This window comes from Peromyscus maniculatus, chromosome 7 (genome assembly GCF_049852395.1).
Source record: "Peromyscus maniculatus bairdii isolate BWxNUB_F1_BW_parent chromosome 7, HU_Pman_BW_mat_3.1, whole genome shotgun sequence".
NCBI classification, from domain to species: domain Eukaryota; kingdom Metazoa; phylum Chordata; class Mammalia; order Rodentia; family Cricetidae; genus Peromyscus; species Peromyscus maniculatus.
The window spans coordinates 34792657-34813101 of record NC_134858.1 but is presented as its reverse complement, the minus strand read 5'-3'; the positions used below and the strand labels follow the sequence as shown (position 1 = coordinate 34813101).

At 43.1% G+C, this 20445-nt stretch overlaps 1 protein-coding gene across 14 annotated transcripts in view; it reads right to left on the bottom strand.

The window, feature by feature from the left end:
- Msantd2 (Myb/SANT DNA binding domain containing 2) overlaps positions 1 to 20048 on the bottom strand; it is a 34956-nt gene extending 14908 nt beyond the window's left edge. For 2 of the 14 annotated variants that reach the window (XM_076576045.1, XM_076576046.1), the window contains exon 1: positions 18883 to 20044. In XM_076576045.1, coding sequence (XP_076432160.1) covers positions 18883 to 19407 — 525 coding nt within the window. In that variant the 5' untranslated portion in view covers positions 19408 to 20044. Of the gene's footprint in view, positions 1 to 184; positions 15303 to 17168; positions 18802 to 18882 lie in introns of those variants that run through there. The other 12 variants (XM_076576041.1, XM_076576042.1, XR_013052700.1 and 9 more) reach the window with 11 other exon arrangements.
- Between the last annotated feature and the right edge of the window lie 397 nt (positions 20049 to 20445).

Below are 20445 nucleotides of genomic sequence, written 5' to 3'. Positions count from 1 at the left end.
ATCTTTTACCATTTCTATGAAAATTTAACAGAAGAGCAAGTTCTAACTTTACTCTAAGTTTCTGCCTTGGGGTAACCTAAGCTTATTTAGGAAGTTGTAAGAAATTTAGATGATCAGCATAGGACATGGTGGGTATATTCCTGTAATTCAGGCACTGGGAGGTGGAGGCAGAAGCATCACTCACTCAAGCCATCTTCAGTTACACAGGAAGTTTCAAATCAGCCTGAGCTACATAAGACCCTGTCTGAGGGTGGGAAAAAAAAAGGAGAAGAAATATACTGTTAGATCCTTTTGTCACGAGCAGAAATTATAGTGTACTTACTCAAACTTAACAGGCATGGGTCTATCATTGTACATGGCCTCTTAACTAGTATATGAGGGGCAGCCAGTGTAGTGAGTCTTACAGTAATGACTTTAAGTCAATACATTATAAAATGACTATAAAGTACGCAACTACACCACCAGTAGCACACTATCATTTTCAAGTCTTATGTACTATCCATAATTAAATGTGAGACTGTATGATATCTTTTTTGTTGTTGCTGTTTTAAATGATAGTCTCATTCTATAACTCAGAGTACCCAAGAACTCATAGAAATCCTCCTGCATCAGCCTCCCCTGCTAGCCAATTTTTTTGTCAACTTGACAGAAGCTAATGGCATCTGGCAAGTGGGAACCTAAAATGAAAAAAAGGTCTCTTTCAGATTGGCCTATGGCATGTCTATGGGACATTTCCTTGATTGATGCGGGAGGGCCTAGCCCACTATGGTCAATGCCACACCCAGGCAGGTGGTATAATAAAGCAAGCTGACCAGCCAGAGGGAGCAAGCCAGGAAGCTGCTTCAGGTCTTGTCTTCAGGTTCCTAAATGAGTCCAGGCCCTGACTTCTCTTCATGATGGATTGTAAGCTGTAACAATGAAGTAAACCCTTGCTTCCTCAATTGCTTTGGCCATGTTTATCAAAGAACAGAGAAAGCAAACTAGGAGAGCCTTCCAGTTGCTCAGATTGCAGACGGGAGCCCCGGCTTGGCTGTCTATACTTTTACTGACTGGCAACAGAGTAGGTTCATTCTACCAGTATCACGACATGTTGAGTCATGTTTTGTCATGGAACATAAGGATAGCTACAACAACTTGACTAAATGACAACAAATTTTTGGCTCCATTATAATGGGACTGCCTCTGTGTGCATCTCCATTGTCAACAAAAATGCCATTGTGTGGAACACAACTTGTATACACTATAGTTCATCTCATCTCCATTCTTATCGCTAAGGAGGTAAGTCTCCAACCATTTACTCATACAGCAAATAATAAAAAGCATGAGGAAATGGCCATAATCTATAACATCCTTTGGCAAGTAAGCATCATACTTACCTGTTTTAACAGTCAAAAAGTAATGGTACCTTGTAGATGTTTCCTCTGCTATAATCCAAGCGCCTCATTTAAGAGGAGTTGACTTGAGATGTGAATGAATGACAATGAATCTTCTATAATAAAGACTTTAATTTTATTTTCACATTTTAAATTCTTCCTTAAAACTTCCAAGCAGAACTTGTATTTGTTGTTGAGTAAGTCCTCTTTTGCAACCCAAAACTTGTTTACCATGAGTTTTGACACATAAGAAGGAATGATACAGCTCAAAGTTATGATGGCATTGATAATAAGGATGGATCTAGGAAGAAAAAGCTTATTGGAGGCTAGGAAGATGGCTTAGCAGTTAAGAGCACTGGCTGGCTACTCTTCTAGAGGATCCAGGTTCAATTCCCAGCACCACATGGCAGTTTACAACAGCCTGTAACTCCAGTTCCAGGGGATCTGATGCCCTCTTCTAGCCTCCTCTAGCACTGCATGCATATGATAGGCTTATATGCAGGCAAAATATTCATATAATAAAATCTATTTTTATGTTGATAATTTAAAAGCATAAGTGATGACAAAACTCGGATGTAATGGTTCATTAAGCCTTCCACTTCTCATGGGATAGATGAAATATGCCCTTTAGTTAAGGCCTCTGTCTTGGACATATCTGCAGTTGATATATGTCTTGCTGTAGATGGATGTTGAATGTAGCAAGCACATTATATTGTCACATTAAATCTTCATAGGTTTCACTTTAAGAGTTGGCTTTAATGTCCAACCATGACACAGACTTCCAAAAAGCAGCCTTAGATTCCAACATTCCCTAGTGATGTGGTGCCAGTTTTTATTTTACAAGAATTTTTGAGGAGTTCAAACCCAAATGACTCTGGAGAACAACTGTATTTCCCTGATCAACCACACAACATTATTTGAAATCAATACATAATTTCAAGTGAGATACAAGATTTATCACCATAATATAAAAAAGAATATAGCAAGCTCTAAGATTCCATAAATCGGAACGATGAAAATCAATTCAATGAGAAATACAGGCACATGCCCAGTATATAAAAGGACCTGGGTTTAATCTCAGAAACACACACACACACACACACACACACACACACACACACACACACACGGAAAAAAAATACTAAGAGGGTTGGAGATGTAGCTCGGTTGCTAAGTTGGTAGAATGCTTACTTAGCATGCATGTAGTCTAGTCCTGGGTCTGATCCCTAGCACTACTCAAATGAGAAATAATGACAAATGCCTATAATTGTAGCACTAGAGAAGAGACAGGAAAATCAGCAGTTCAAGGTCATCCTCAGCCACATACTGACTTTGAGGCCAGCCTGGGCTAAATGAGGACCCCTGCTTTGTTGGGGGGTGGGAGGAGATAGAAAAGAAAAAAGAAAAAATATGTAAGCACAGTGGTGTGTCCATCTGGATGCTACTATAAGGTTTGGGTATTACATTTATGCTTTATGCTCCAAAAACATTACTGCAGTTGTCAAATTTAAAGAAAGTGGGCTGATGATTTACAGGAGGAAATCAACCAAGTTGTCATAAACACAGGGTCTGGAGTGAGACTGCTTATTCCACTGTTGCCACCTGCTAGCTTTGTGACATTAGCCCAATTCATTTCTGTGCCTTAATTTCTCCATCTGTACGGCGGAGCTGAAGATAGGACTTCATCACAGATTTGTTGTGAGCATTAAATGAGAAGTAGAGCATTTAAAGCAATGTAGCTAATTGCTTTGATTCAACACATATTAGCTATTATAACTTACAAAATGATACAGCCGCAATGTGTGCAGACTGAGGAGCTTATGAACAAAGGTAAACTCAAGTACAGCCAAGTGGGAAATGAAGGTGTTATAGCAAAGCACACTGTAAGAATAAAGTGTGAATGGTACCTTCAAATGAACCCCACCACCAGGAGTGATCCCGGCACTTGGAGAATGGTCCCAAGTTCAAGGCCAGCCAGGACTACATAAAAGGACTCTATTTCAACATCCTTCAAAACCACAAAAAGAACCTTACTACAGTAATCAACATCAAGAGATGCTGGGTGATGGTGCACACTTTTAATCTCAGCACTAGGAAGGCAGAGACAGGTGGATTTCTGTGAGTTTGTGGCCAGTGTGGTCTACAGAGTGAGTTCCAGGACAGCCAGAGCTACACAGGAAAACCCTGTGTCTTGAAAAACAAAAGATTAAAAAAAAAAATTAAATGTACATGAATCGCCCATATAGTTTCTTGGAGTTTAATAGAATAAAGCCATCACATTCCTGTCTTGTTTTGGTTTTATTTTTTAATTTTTAATGATTTATTTTCATTTTGTGTGCCTTGGTGTTTTGTCTTGCATGTATGTATGTGTGATGGTGTCTGAGCCCCTGTAACTGGAAGACAGTTGTGAGCTGCCATGTGCGTACTGGGAATTGAACCCAGGTCCTCTGGAAGAATAGCCAGTGCTCTTAACTGCTGAGCCATCTCTCCAGCCCAAAATTCTTGTTTTTGACACATGAAAATATACTGAAATTAAAAGGTTTACCAATTTTGTTGAAAAATGAATATTTTAGGAATGTGTGGCTATACTATGGTGAAGAAACTAAAACTTCTATTTTTTTCTTAGTTTTGTAGTATGGATACATTGTTATATAAAGGGAAAACAATATTTTATTTTGTTCTAAAATGGGCACAACCTTGACCTCTCAAAGCCCACCTGCTGTTTCCTAATTTGAAGAAGAGAAGAAAATTGCCTGGCTTGGCTCCAGACTGGACACTGCATGGAACCTGCTTCAAGAGAATGTGGGTACTCTGCACCAGTCACTGGCAGAACAGTAACACAGTACTTTGCTGCTCAGTGAGGCAAATCTCAGGGTCACCTGGATGCATACAATGCAAAAGAATTGAAAAACACAGGGGCTGGAGAGATGGACCAGAGGTTAAGAGCACTGGCTGCTCTTCCAGAGATCTTGAGTTCAATTCCCAGCACCCACATGGTGGCTCACAACCATCTGTTACGGGATCCGATTCCCTCTTCTGGTGTGCATGAAGACAAGTCACTCATATACATAAAATAAATATATATTTTAAAAAAGAATTAAAAAGCATGAAAACCATTCTCAACAAAACAAAAGCCAATGGACCTATTCCTCTGGCAAAAGTTCAAAAGTATGGTGTTCAAACTGGGGCCAATAACACACTAACAGAAATATCATATCTGAGGTGCTTCTGTCCTTCCTGTGTTAATTGTTCTTACTTATTTTTGAAACAAGGTTTCTACTATGTAGCCAAGCTGGACTCAAACTCTTCTGCCTCCTACTGTCAGGTGCTGGAATTACAGGAGTAAAACCACTTGGTTTGAATTAGCGATTTACATAAACCTCTTTTCTCAGGACTAGAGTATGTGGCATCACGATAGAGTGCCTACCTAGCAGATGCAAGGCTTTACGTTCAATCCCCATCACTGCAAGAACATAACTATTATCATTTCTATTAGAATATAGGATCTGTGCTTTGTTTTTTAAAATCAGTTTTGTAACCAGGTTGGTAACAGCCCTGTAATCCCAGAATTTGAGAGACGAAGGTGGGCCAAACAGAAGTTCAGTCATCAGTTACACAGTAAAGACAGCCTGAGCTAGAATATTATTTGCATTGATATACTCACGGTGTCTTCAATACCTGGCATATGAAAATGGCTCCATAAATCTTTGATGGATGAGTGAATAAACATTCCTTAAGATTGTGTGTTAAGTAGTTCAGATACCACATATAACACAGAAGATTACCGTGCTGTCCTAACACAGTCTTCTTTATAAATTACAAACCAATCTTTCCATGGAAAGAAAAATACTTATAAATTAAATAAATAATAAAAAGCAGTTTTTGATTGATATGAACTTTTATTTTGGTTTGATTAACATCACTTATAAACATAATTGGCACATTTGAATAAATGAAGTCACCTAAGGAGAAAAAGTACTATAAATTTCAGAAGTTTGAGTATTACAATAAAGGAGTCTCACAGACTGAGGAACAACTAGAAAACACAGAAGTAAACAACTTCCTGTCTACTCTATCAATTACACCGAATCAATACTATTTGCTAGAGCAAACTATGTTATTCATTAACAGAGCTGAGAACACACAGAAAACAGAAATGATGACTGCTATTCCTAGAATACCTGAGAACAGATACAGATTTATTATTTCCCCAAGGCTTAAATAGCACATCCTAAGTGAAAAGGTAACACTCAGTTAGTGACAAGAAAAACAAGTATTTCCACAGGCTCTCGAGGATTCTAAGCTACAAGTGGGTGATAATTACAAAGATTTAAATATATGTCTTTTTCCAAGTGCAGATCCCTTTCACCTAGTATCAAAACAGTGGAAAGGCTCAGCACAGATTACAAACTCCAAATAATTGTGGCATATTCATAAGAGGCACTGGCTCATTAAGCATCCATTTTAAATATGGAAGTTTCTGCAAAGGCAAAAGTTTGCAGACTAGATAGAACATGGTGCATAAGTTCCCCCCTACAGTGATAAAATTATCCCCATAACCCTAAAAACTCTTCTAAATCTAAGGCACTGCCAGGCTTGGTGGTGCATGTCTTGAATCCCAGCATTCAGGAGGGAGAACCAGGTGAATCTCTGTGAGTCTGAGGCCAGCCTGGTCTACGAAGAAAGTTCCAAGACAACCAGAGCTACATAGTGAGACTCTGCCTCAAAATCACAAATAAATAAATAAATATCCAAAGCACTAGTAGTACTTGTTAGTTATTTTTGAAACTCAGATTTCTTTCCCATTTTATTTCATTTTCTAAACATGACTTTCCATAGCAGTGGGGGTGGGGTGGAAGGTAGGGCGTGCCTTTCCCACAAGGGTAAAAAATACAGTTAATGCAGCAGGTCTCAACCTTCCTAATGCTATGGCCCTTTAAAACAGTTCCTCATGTTGTGGTGACCCCCAACCACAAAATTTTCACTGGTACTTCATAACTGTAATTTGCTACTATTATGAATCGTAAATATCCTAATATGCAGGATATTTCATATGTGACCTCTGTGAAAGGGTCATTCAACTCAAGGGGTTGAGACCCACAGGTCAAAAACTGGTGTGCTAATGTATCTCAGCCTAGGGATAAAAGAATACTTGTATGACAATTAACACATGAAATCTAGCCCCATCTGGTGGCATACTCTTAAATCTGAGCATTCCAGAGGTGGAAACAGAAGACTGCTGCAACTTTGAGGCTAGCCAATCCGCCTAGGGAGTACTAGGCCTGCCAGAATATCATGTCTCAAAGTACTTTCAATTTGTTAAACTGAAATCTTAGATCTGAATTTAGTTCTTACCCTCTGGCAATGTTAAAAGAAAGAAAAAAGGGTAAGATAATCTACCTTCTGTCCACACCAGACAGACTGGAGGCTAAAAGAATGTATCTTCCAGGCCACAGGGCAGGGCTGTCCTGACATGGTGTTCTATTTGTGTCTCCCTGGGTTGTGAGTAATGAAGCCTAAAACTTAGCCATAAAGTCCCACGAAGGTCATCTGGGACCACAGCAAAGAACTGGCAGAGGTAGACAGGCAGTTCTAGAACAAGTGAAGATCCAACAAATCCCTCCACAACTGAGCCAGGTATGAAAGCTGCTCTCTGCTTCCAAGCTGCCACTGCCGCTGCTCTCCCATCCGCCAAACTCACTGCGAGGATGACTTCCAAGTGAACGCCATGTCTCCACTCTTAGCCTTCCTAGTCACACTGCTGCTAGTGACTGCTATAAAATGAAGGGTGGCCACAGCAGTAGGTGGCTGGAAATGCTTTGTTACATGATGATAAAGCCCCACTTCCCTGGGATATCACCTGACCTCCAGTTTCTCACCAGTCTCCTTTCTTCTTACTACTATTTTCCTTGGCCCTTCACTCAACCAAGTGCTCCACTGGAGACTCTGGGACTTCATGCCATGTTGTAATAACTCTAGAAGAGCACAGTGTGCGAAGGTGATGGATCAGCAGGCAGGTAAAAGCACTTGGTCTGCTGACCTAAGTTTGATCCCTAAAACACACCTTTGTCTGGCCTCTGTAGGCACCAAGCACAAGTGATGCACAGACACATATGCAGGCAAAAAGCCCAAACATACACAATAAACCATTTTAAATATAAAATAAAAAATGTTAGCAAGAGTACAAGGCTGGCAAGACAGCTCAGTGTGTAAGGGTGCTTGCCACCAAGCCTGACGACCTGAGTTCAATCTCTGGGATCCACACTGGTAAAAGGAGAGAATCATCTCCCAAAAGCTGTTGTGCTGACTTGCAAATGTGTCATGGCACTCGAACACCTAAGAACACACACCATATACACACTAAATAAATGTAATAAAATTTTCAAAAAGAGCAGAATGAAAAATGTTGGTTTCACCTCTGTATCCTCCAGGTCTTTTGCGGGGAGGTTAGGGAGTGGGTAAAGGAGAAGGTGAGACAGGGTCTCATGCCATACAGCCCAGGGTAATCTTCCCACCTCTATTCCCAAATGCTGGGATTATAGCTCAGCTCGGTTCTCGTGTATCAAACTGTAGGATGGGTTGAGAAGTCAATTTCAGGGCCTTATGACAACAGCCCACATCAGAGCTAGAGAGACAGTGCACACTGGTACCAGGCTATAGTCCCAGTATTATAGAAAGCTGGGGCAGGAGGAAGATCATGAGTTCAATACCAAACTGAGCTACACAGTGAGTTCTAGGCCAGTCTGAGCTACAAGGCAAAATCTTGCCCCCCTGCCAAAAAAGGGGAGTAAATGGGGAGCAGGAAGGGGAGGGGGTCATAGTGCTGCAAGAGGGTGGCTGGTAAGATGGTTGAACAGGGGCTGCCTTCAGTCAAAAGGATGGATTCAAGCAAGGGACATGTGAGGAAGGCCAGTCTGGGGAAAGGGATGGGTTAGTCTGTGGACACAGAGTAACAGGTGGTGTCCTGGCCCCTCTAGTGTCACCTTATAGCAAACTTTATCAAGGGGGCCTCAAGTATCTCTGGGCTACTCCATGACCCTGCGAATGGGTCCCTGCTGCTGCTGTAGACTCAAGGCAAAGGCTGACACCTACCATTGTTCTACTGCAGTGCAAGAGCGTAAAGAACCATACCCACAGAATTGCTAATGTAACAGGCTGGTTCATGAGAAGCACACAACAGACAGGAAGTCAGGCAGGCCTCTCTCCCCAATGTAAAGCTTGTGGGGTGGGACCATGGAGGAAGGGGCTCCATGAATCTTCCCTTTCTGTCTCTCCAGCTCTTCTATTCTGCCATCTCCAGAGTATACTCCATGTGGGGACAGCAGGACCCCGGGCTGCCGGTGTCCTCCTTCCTTTCATTTTCCTCCTATCACTTTTAGTGCACAATGTTTGGAGACCACTAGACTGCGCTACGGAATGGATGATGAGCAGTACCTCAGGTGGAGTTACCAGGGGACCAACACCGGCAAAGACAGGGCAGAAGGAGCAGCAGAGTGATGCCAGGGGGCAACAAAGAGGGCACAGCAGGGGCAGGGCGATCTCTGTTAGTGTCTCCATATCTATAGTTATTAAAGAGGCTCCAAAGCTGCTCTATGTTCAAATAGGACAGAACCTACTGGAGTAAAGTGCACAAAGTCTCAGTAAGTTAACGTTTGTAAAGCACTTAGTACACTGTGGCACATGCTTAATGCTACATTTATCATAGCACTATATAGTGTAAGCTATCGTAATTATTTTTGAAACTTATTTCTATTATATGTACATGTTATATTAATGTGAGTACTAGTCCTCAGAGTAAAACATATTCTTCTTGTGGGTTGTAGTCAAATAAAGATGTACAACTTTGGGTTTTCTTAAAATCAATTTTAAAAAATGCAATTATAGATATTTACACAAATACAGTTCAATACTACAAAAAATACACAACTCATGAAAAACATTACCTAGAATTGGCACATTCACTCAAATGCCATCCTGAAATTACCAGTTTACTCTTTCAGATATTTCTTTAAGATACTATGAAGCAATCATTCACAGATCCTAAATCATACCTTTACCACAGGCCATGTACTACATAGCAAATTGTTCTTTAATTAAAAGGCACTGCTTTTTAAATAATCACTTAAAATTTTTCTAATACGGCCAGGCGGTGGCAGAGCATGCCTTTAATCCCAGCACTCAGGAAGCAGAGTTCAGGGAATCTCTGAATTCAAGGCCAGCCTGGTCTACAAATCCAAGTTCCAGGACAGCCAAGGCTACACGGAGAACGTCTGTCTCAAAAACAAAACAAAACAACAAATTGGAACAATTTCACTATTTAGAAGGATCCAGATTACATTACTCCTGAGAACCACACAACTACTCATCTACTCTATCTACTGCCTTCTGCCCAAGTGAGCACCACTTTACCTTCAGGGAAAGCCGAGAGCCTGGGATGCCATGTGCTCGGCACTACAACTGCAGAGCCCACATCAGCTTCACATCAATGCCAACACAACCACACAAACTTCACTACCCAGTAACTGGTTCTTCAGTGTAGAACTCCGGTAAGGTAAAGGCACACCAACCACTGTACTTCTCAAATACTTACGGTAAATAATGAAAAATGAAGGTCTTCATTTCAGACCTTATTACTTAAACACTGGATCTCAAGGATTGAGTCCCACTGTTTTCAGGCAAGAAAGATATCCAAAAGCTACCCAGGGCTTTCCTCTGCTGATTGATCAGGGACCTGAAAACCGTGGAGATTAGTATCAACCCACTGTTTAATTTTAGGAATAAAGTTTGGCCTCTGATTCAGAATAACTAAAGCAACAATGGGTTCAAGACACTGCCTCTTTCAAATGTAACTAGACTATTTCCTACTCTATAAATCTGCTAACACAAGAATATTACTAGGATTCTTAAGTTTCAGAGCACATTATTCATAAATTTTACAGCCATCTTTGTCTTACTCATCCCAAACCATGTTTAGTATTTTAAGTATTAGTAATTCCCTATAAAATTTTAGAATATTTTTAGATTGATTTTCTTGTGTATATGATTGTTACCCACATGTATTTATGTGCACCACCTTCTTACTTGGTGCCCACAGAGGTGAAGAGAGTAACAGATCTCTTAGAACTGGAGGTATGAATAGCTGTGAGCCACTATGTGGTTGCTGGAAACCAAACCAAGGTCCTTTGTAATAGAAACAAATGTTCCTAATTGCTGAGCCATTTCTCCAGCCCCTCGTCTAAATTTTTACTATCTGCCTAAAAATGTTTTAGAGGGTATATGTAGTCTTGGGGACTACACAGCAGAAAGACCTGCACACCCTAATTCCAAAGTTGCCTTGGCCAATATAACAGCCCTGAGACATGTGGCTATTCACATTTATATTAAAGTAAATTCCAAACTCATCTGCAGTCACTCTGGTAACGTTTCAATTTTTCAACAGCACCTGTTAAGTGTCTGCTGTAGCAGGTAATGCAGGTGTGAAGAGGTCTTTCACCTACCACATAAAGACCTCCTGAACTTTGTGTGCTAGAGAACCAGGAACTCAATACCTGCCCTAGTCAATGTAGGTTAGAATACTTTTAGTTCTTCAACTAAAATCACCACCTAGATAGAACAGTGTACCATTTCAAGGTTCCTCCTAACGAGAAATAGAATGGTATGACAAGTCAAAGGAATTTTGACCTTCCCCTAGAGCTCTGTATGTGGCCAAGAGAATCCTTTTAAAGAGTGTTTTAGAGCTGGGCCGTGGTGATTAAGTAACTTAATGGAAACAAAAAATAATTTAAAATCCAGTTACTTGGGCACACTAGTCACATTCCAAGGAGCCAGTAGTCACATGTAACTGATAGCAATCAAGCTGAACTAACAGACATAAACATTTCCATCATCACTGAAAGTTTTATTGGATGACATTGTTTATTCTACAGGGCTTGTTTCATATTTTCCCTTTTTTGGGTTTTCAGATACGATCTTATGTAACCCAGGTCAGCCTCTCTATATAGCCAAGAATGACCTTGAGGTCCTGATCTTCCTGCCTCCACCTTCCAAGTGTTGGGATTTTGCTGTTCCACCATGTCCCCTCTGCTGTCCTGGGAGAGGAACCCAAGGCTTTTATCCATCCATGCTGGGCAAGTGTTTCTACCACAGCTATATACCTAGTTACACCTATACACTTTTTAAATGTTTCCCTTTACTTTTCTTGGTTTTTGTTTGTTTGTTTGCTTTTGTGATGGTTAAGATTGAATTTGGACTCACTTATGGAAACACAACTATGAACATATCTATGAAGATGTTTTCAGAAAGGTCTGAGGAAGGAAACCAACTGAACGCTGGTGGCATCATCCCCATGTGATGGGGTCTCAGGCTGAATAAAAAAAAAAACAGACAGCAAGCTACACAGCAGCATTCATCTCTCTGCTTCCTCACTGTGAACACAACACATTCCCAGCTGCCTTAATTCCTGCTGCCATGACTTTCCTGCCACCGTGGACTCCATGTGCAAACTGGTAACCAAAATAAATCCTTCCTTCCACAAGTTGCTTCTCTCAGATATTTTGTTACAGCAATGGAAAAAAGTAACTATACAGGATCACGCTGTGTATCCCAGCTTGGCACGTTTCAAGAAGCTCATGCCAGCCTTGAATTTGCAAGCCTCCTGCCTCTGCCTCCTCCTGAGTGCTGGAACTACAAATGTAAGCCACCAGACCCAGATAGACATTTAACTCTACTCTTCATTAGATAAAAGATTTTAAAAAAAAAAAAAAAAAAAAAAGGCCAGAATATAACTAAGAATCCTACTCATTCACAGTTCTAGTGGGAGCTAGTTTTATCTCTTTAAAGCTGAAAGCCCTAGTATAAGATTCATGAGACAGACAGGGCTTTGATAACTTAGCTCAGGAAGACCTTGACCTCTCTATATAGCCAGGCTGGCTTTAATCTGCTCAACCTCCCAAGTGCTGGAATTATAGGCATGAGCCACCATACTCTGCTCAAAGAAAACAGGTTTTGGTGGCTGTTACAGTTTCATACAGTGCTATGGATACAACCCAAGGTCTTACAATGCTTGGCAAATAAATGTTCTACCACTACCACTGAGCCACACTCCCAACCCCAAACAAGTAAACTTTTAAGTGATAAACAAGCTTTCACGTGACAGTAAGACAGGAACAACAGAATATGTAACAAACGATAAGAGAAAGATCTAACTGGATCTATTGATGTGGCTTACAACATTTCTTGGAGATCTTTCAATACAAAGAAGAAAAGTCTTATCAAAAACACCACAGAAAGTCCTCAGGGATGGGTAGTCCATTAAAATGCTTGTAAAGAGAGTGGCCTCTTTTGGCTCCAAGTTATCTCGGCTCTATTGGTTCTCACAAACAGATAATACATTGTATTGTGATTTGGGTGCTACACTACAAAATGTTTTTCAATGCACAAATCTAAGCAGTGTCCCAAAAAAACTGTTTTCTTTGCTAGACAGAAGACTACTGTGATGGGTAACCAGGAACACATACAGCAAAGTTAAGTTTGTTAGGTCACACACACCGTCACCTTGGCTTTCAACTGCAGGCAAAGCTAGACATACACATCTGTTCAGAGACATAAAGCCAACTCTCAAGAGGCACATTTTTGGTGAACATCCAAAAAGATGGGACTTGAGAATGAGGTTTGCAGTGCATCAGATTGACTGACTGAAGTGTGAATGCGGCATCTGGCTCAGAAGTGAATGCTTTCGTGAATTCTAAGTCAAGATAGATCTCTCAACTACTGAGGATGGATGGAGAAGATGGCTCCCCTTTTGAAGTTAGCACAGTTACAGTTTGCTTTTAGTCCTGTGTCATTTAATCAAGTACCACTCTGTCTACCATCATTTGTGCTTCACACATCTTCTCAACTCTTCGGTGTGTGTACACAAGGTTCAGCTGGAGTAAAAGCCCTTCCAACTACAGAAACTGTATTTAGCAGTTCTTTTTGTATCCTAACGACTAGCAGACAGCCCCACACATAACAAGGTCCATTTGGTGAACGAATATACAAAGAAAAAGTTTACAGAAAAAGGGAAAAAAAACATACAAGGTAAACAAAACAACACCAAAAAAGAAAAAGAAAAAAAACAGCCCTCTATATTTGTTTATCTGACTCCAAAACGAGGCTGGAATTGTTAGCGAACACATTTTCTTCTGGCAAACAAAATGCAAGAAAATTTCAGAATAAACAATCTGTGTAGCAAAGCAGTTTCAAACACTTCTATTTTGTCCAAAAAAAGAAGAAAGAAGAAAACCAGAACAAATACTAACATCGTGGCAGCCATCAAATGAAACTCTACAACTCTAAACAATGTTTATATCTGACCTTCAATTAAAATATAGCCACGTGAACAATATTAAAAAGTTGAACTTCAGTAACAGAATCCAAGTTATTAATGTTTATAATCTTAACACTTCCATTGTATAAATAACAAGCACACTCCAGAGAAGTAATACACTTAAAGAAAGTAACTGGGCAAGGGGCTACAAGAGGAGTCAACTTTCCCATGCTTTCTTATGAGGAAGGCTGCTCCATGTTAGAAATTATCTAAATGGGGCCAGGCAATGGTGGCGCACACCTTTGATCTCAGACTCTGGAGGCAGAGGCAAGTGGATCTCTGTGAGTTTGAGGCCAGCCTGGTCTACAGAGTGAGTTCCAGGACAACCAGGGCTACGGAGTGAGACCCTGTCTCGAAAAATCAAGAAAGAAAAGGAGAGGGAGAGGAAACGAGAGAGAGAGGAAGAGAGGAAGAGAGGAAGAGAGGAAGAGAGAGAGAGAGAGAGAGAGAGAGAGGAATTTTTCAAATTAAGAAGAAATTATTTACTAGAGATGGGCATGGTGGCACAGTCCTATAATCCCAACACTCACAAGGTAGAAGCAGGAGAATCAGAAGTTCAAGACCAGCCTCAACTACATATCAAGTTCAAAGACAGCCTAGGCTACATGAAACCCCGTCTCAAAAAACTGAACAATTTTACTGGTATCTATCTTTAAATACACCCCACACCCCATTTAAGATGTATGGGTATTTTGTCTGCATGTATGTCTGTGCATCACTGTGTGGCTGGTATCCCTGGAGGTCAGAAGAGGACATCAGATCCCCTGGAATGAGATGTTTGTGAACCTACATATGGATGCTGAGAACCAACCCCAAGATGCTGTGGAAGAAGAGCAGTTCTCTTCTCAACCGCTGAGACATCTTTTCAACTCCCCTTTCTAACTTTACATAACTGAGTATTTACAGCAATTTCAAATATATTACAAAAGAAATATAACTGACTCACATGGTATCTTTCTTCATGCAAGCCTGTTATTAAAGCTTTTGTTAATTTGTACTTCTAATAATTTATAGAGAACACTGCAATGGAGCAGTGGGTTGGGCAGTAACTACAGTATTGCCTACATCCTGTTAAGGAGTTTTTTTTTGTCTGCTCCGCAATGTTGAGAATGGAACCCAGGGCAATTCCACAAACTAGCACAAGCTCTAACACCTCTAACACCCTACCCCTGAGCTTACATTTAAATAAGCTGCATTATAAGGACTTCCTGGTTTGATGGCTGGAGAGATGGCTCAGTGGTAATGAGCACTTGCTCTTGCTGAGAACCCAGGGTTTGGTTCCCAGCACCCACCCACTTGGTAGTTCACAACCATCCATAGCTCCAGTTCCAGGTATCCAATGCCCTCTAGCTAACTTTGGCAATTGCACACACATGCAGGCAAAACATTCACTTAAGATAAAATAAATAGCTGGGTGGCGGTGGTGCAAACCTTTAATCCCAGAACTCGGGAGGCAGAGGCAAGTGGATCTCTGAGTTCAAAGCTAGCCTGGTCTACAGAGCAAATTCCAGGAAAGCCAAGGCTACACAGAGAAACCCTGTCTCAAAACCACCCCACCCACCCCACCAAAAGATACGTAAATCTTAAAAAACAAAAAACAAAAAACTTTCTGGTTCTCTTCATTTATTTTCTACAACTAAAGACAAAGGTTTTGTTTTTTTTTTCAGATTTATTTATGTGCATGAACGCATGCCTCTGTGTGTGTGTGTGTGTGTGTGTGTGTGTGTGTGTGTGTGTGTGTACCAGCATTCCATGTATGTGTGGGGGCCCATGGAGGCCAGAAGAGGAGGGCGTTCGATCCCCTGGAGGTGAAATTACAAGTGGTTGGAAGCTGCCCCATGAGTGCTAAGGAACCAACTCGGGTGCAGCAAGCATGTTTAAGCCAAGTCCTATCTCCAGCCCCTGCGTTTGTCTTTCATTTCTCATCAACACAACAGCGACAAGAGGCTTCCAAATTACCTGTTCTAAAAAGTGGAACCCAAAGATTTGTTTTCAGGTCAAGGACTCTGAGACCTTAAGGCTGCATTTTTCCTAAGTACAATCTCCATTCCCCGGGCAGCTTTCTCATAAGTACATGATTTCAGTGACTACATTTGCATCAATGCTTAGATCACATTTATACAGTTTTCTAAAGGGACAAAGCTTGGGAGTTTCTTGCGAGTTTGTTTTATTTGTCCACAGTGCTGGGGATTGACTGTAAGGCCTTGTAGAAAAATAGGCAAGCACTCTACCACAGAGTTGTAACGCCTCAGCCCTTCAAAGCTTAGCTTTAATACACTATTTTTTCAAATTTGGCTCCAAAATCTTTATGTTTAACTTTCCTAACAATGCTAAAAACTTTTACCCATTCAATCAGTTTTTATCAACTTGACGGAAACCTAGACATTCCTGAGAAGGAGGAACCTCAGTTGGAAAAAGGCCTCAGTCAAACTAGTTGTAGCCATGTCTGTAGGGCATTTCTCAATTGCTAACTGATAAAGCAGGGCCCAGCCCACTGTATATGGTGCCATCCCCAGGAAGGTGTCCTGGGCTAGTAGAAAAGGGTTGCTGACCAAGCCAGGGGAAGCAAGCCAGGAAGCAGTGTTCCTCTGGTGTCTCTGCTTCAGTTCCTGCCTACAGATTCCTTCCTTGAGCTTCCGCCCTTGTGTGGTGATCTGAAAGAAAATGGCCCCCACAGGCTCATATATTTAAATGTTTGGTCCCTAGTTGGTGGAACTATTTTAGGGAGGATTAAGGTATGTCCCTGGGGGTGAGCTTTAAGGTTTCAAAGGCCCAGCCAGGCCCAGTTTCTTTCTCTCTGCCTTCTGCATGAGGATCAGATATAAGCTCTTAGCTACTGCTCCAGCCCCATGCCTGACTGCCTGATGCCCTGCTTCCCACCGTGATGGCCCTAAACTCACCCTTTGAAACTGTAATCAAGCCCCCAATTAAATGCTGCCTTTAATAAATTACCTTGGTCATGGTGTCTCTTCACAGTAATTAAAAACTTAACCAAAATACGGTGGCTTCCCTAAATAATAGACTGTAACCTGTAAGCCAAATTAAAAAATAAACCCTTTCCTCCCCACATTGTTTTTGGACAGTGTTTTATCACAGCAACAAAAAGCAAAAAAAAAAAAAAAAAAGAACACCTTCCAAAATTCCTTCTAACTTCATTTGGTGACCGAAGTATTCAGTGCTTACTGTGTGGTGGTACACTGATGGACAAGGCAGATCAGAGCTTGTCCTTAAAGAATCTTTAATTCTGGCAGGAAATGGCAACATTAGCAAGAGAGTCTGAGTTCCTTGACCCACATTGTTTAGAGCGAAGCACTTTACAAAACAAAACATGTATCATCCCGTCTTGTCTGTGAATTGCTGCAGTGTATCAGAGAACCATCATCTCAGAATCTCAAAACACTCAAAGTTGGAGGTCAACTTGGTCTTACCTGTCTGAAAACAGGTAAACTGATCCTCTAAATTCTTCAGAGGCTCAATCTCCTTTCTTTGCTTTAGATTTCCTTCTCATAACTGGACAATGAAGCATTCCAACTAGATATTCCCTGGTTGTTTGAGAAACAATTTTATGGAGAGATTTATATTCAGCAAGGTTTTGATAGTACACTTTGAAAGTCCTATGAATAAAAATCAAGAAAACAGGCATAGTTTACAAATGCCCAAGACACTCTCTGAACTCCAGAAAAGTTAGTGGACAGCAGTGCAAAGAAACTGCCCCAAACTTAACAAGAATGACCTTGAACAGAGAGCAATGAATGAAATCCGAAGAACAACAGTTTTTCACCGTTACAATTATTTCAATGACTTTCTTGTTTAACAACGGAGTTCAGTAAGAATCCTCCAATGTACATTATCAAATAATCTAACGTAACTTTCTAATGGGTGCCAAATTCTGCGAACAGTTGGCAGTAATGAAACAGCTGATTCTAGACCAAGTTTTCTAAGTAACAATGTCTTCAAGTAAACAACACAGAAGCCAAGACTTCATGAACTCTGGCACAATCTCCTCGATTCAGTGTGCCTACTCTTAACAACTGTTCTTATTGGGTTCTACAGCTGTTTGCTAATGTGGTTATTCTCAGCTATGACTATTCTTGGTGGTTTTTCATTCCCCAGAAAAAGTACCTGCACTATCAGAAATGAACACTATGACTAAGTACAGTAAATGTTTTCAATGACAACTGGGAAAAAAAAAACTTTTAGCAGACTCTAGAATGAGGAAAAGAACCTAAAATACAGCTCCTTGTCTGCAAAGACAGATACGAACGCCTAGACAAATCATTAGAAAGAAACAGCAAAGCGATACTCGCGGGCTGATGGTAAAATTTAGCCCACATTAAGCCTCCGCATTTAAACATGCAGATGCACAAGGATAGCCAGATGCACCCTGTTTTACTTGTCAGCATCGGGCACCGTAACTAAAGCAGTATAAAAACTGGGTGTCAAGAAGGGGCATCCTCAGAAAATAGAAGCCCTCCGGCCAAGCTAACTTTAAAGACATCGCCAATCCAAATTCCAATGCATCCCTCATCCAGACTAGCGTTCAAGGTGTCCTTTACCTCCACGATAACAATACACCACCTGTCTCTCACTAAGCCTTTCCAGGTCTCCAAAAGCATCTCAAATCTTGCTAGTCCTTACCGCCTCAAGTGACAAGCAATGCGGCCGGCACAAAAGGCCAGCCGTCCCAAGGTTCTTTCTTAAAACTCCATCGCTTACTGAAAAATCTTCCACTGGACGTTCATCCGGCCCCCTGCTGCCCTTCCTCAACCCCATCCCAACTGGAAAGCTTCAGCCTGAAGAGCCCCTCTACCTGGGAACAAAGCAGGAAGGGGGCGACAGCACCGGCGACGGTGCGGCCCCGCGCACAATAAGAAACTTCAGAGCGCAGGAACATCCTCAATTGGCAAGAAAGAGGGGCGGCGGCAGACACGCCCAACTTCAAACTCAGGAAACCTACGGGCTGGCGGCCATCTGGAAAGAAGCGCCCCTTCCCAGCGAGAGAAGAAAGAGGCGGAGGAGACGCGAGGGGCACCCGGGGCCCGGGAGGGGAGCCCCGCGCTCGGCCCGGCCCCCGCCCCCAGGCCCGCTTCCCCCGCCTTCTAACGCCTCTGGTTCGCTGCCCCGGGCAGGGCGGCCGGTTACCTTGATGCGCTCCCGGCACTGGGACGGGGTCCGTTCGTAGCCCAGCTCGGCCAGGGCCCGGGACACGCGCTCGTACATGGCCGGCCCGGGGGCCTTGCTGCCGAATACCGTGCCGGCTCCCTCCAGCTGCTGGTACCGCGCCTCCACCAGCCGCTCGTTGCCCCACACAGCGATGAGCGCGTTAGTCTCTGCCGGTGTCCACGACATGCCCCGGCAGGCGGCGGCAGCGGCCGCCGCGGCCCCGCCACTGCCACCGCCGCCGCCGCCACCGCCGGGCGAGAAGGAGACCGAGGACGAGGCAGCGCTGCGGCCCCCCAGCCCCAGCCCGAGACCCCCGGACGCCGCGGTCCCCGAGCCCGCCGCGCTGCCCGGCCCGAGAGGGGAGGCTCCTCGCGGCGTGGAAGGGTCGGACAGGGATGGGTTCCCGTCGCTCAGGTCGCCGGGAGAAGCTGGGGAGAGCACCTCCATCTTAGGGATTTTTAGCGGCGAGTTGGCGGGCAGCTCCGAGCCACAGGGCGCAGCCATCTTCCAAGCCGCCGCCGCTGCACCGCCCGGAAGTGACGCGCCCGCGCATCCGGCCACCGCGGTCTCCGGGGTTGCCCTGGGGCCTGGCTCGGGGCTGGGCGGCTCGCTGCAGGCTCAAGGCGCCGTGGACCTGTCGGGTGGGCTCGAGCCGCCCGTGGATCTCCACTGTTGCCCCGGAGCGCGCTGGCGCCGGCCGCTCCCCTCCGGAGGCGACGGGCGGGGACCCGGCGCGCCGGAGCCCCGAGCGGAGGAGGGTGGGGGCATGAGGGCGCGGGAGTGAGGGACCGATTGGAGCCTCCCCACTTCCTCTCCAATCTCGGCCCCCACAGCAGGGTGAGGCCCGTGAAGGGCTCCAGTTAAGGACGAATTGACTTATTTCTGTTTTCCTGTCTCCTCCCCGTGCCTATCCTCCCTCCAAGCCCGCCTTTAGGTACAGAGACCGATGTCCAGCGGGGAGACTAGGGAACCCTGCGGAGGGTGTGTCCGGGAAGCAGAAAGCAGTTTTGGACGAGGCTTTTTTTAAGAGCAGATAGGAGCTAGAGTGTGTACGCTAAGCTTCGCAAAAAACTCATCTGCTATAGTAACTGATTCCACTCACGTGTTCTGCTGGGCAAACACCCTGCCACTGAGCCACACCCACAAGCCCTGGGTTCCACGCCTGGTCTGTTTTGTTACTAGGAGTAGGTGTGTGTAGCCAGTGAGTCACTACATGCCTTTCTTGCTTTTGTACAGTATTTATAATGGGGGCGCGAAAGAGCTCCAGAGCCCAGCGGAATAGCTACTCCAGTATCTCAATCCTCTGTGATCTGGAAGTCGTATACAACCTACCAGTTTTCCATAGGGTCAAATACAAGGAAATCAATAGCACCGCCAGTTGTGACAGCTTTTCTGGACTGGTGATAAGTTAGCACACATCTGCCTCTCCTGAATATTTCTGTAAAATCTTGAACACCGAAGTAGCACATAGCTGTAAGGTATATCTGTATTCTTTGTTTGTTTGTATGTTTTGGGGTTTTTTGGTTTGTTTTTCAACGCAGG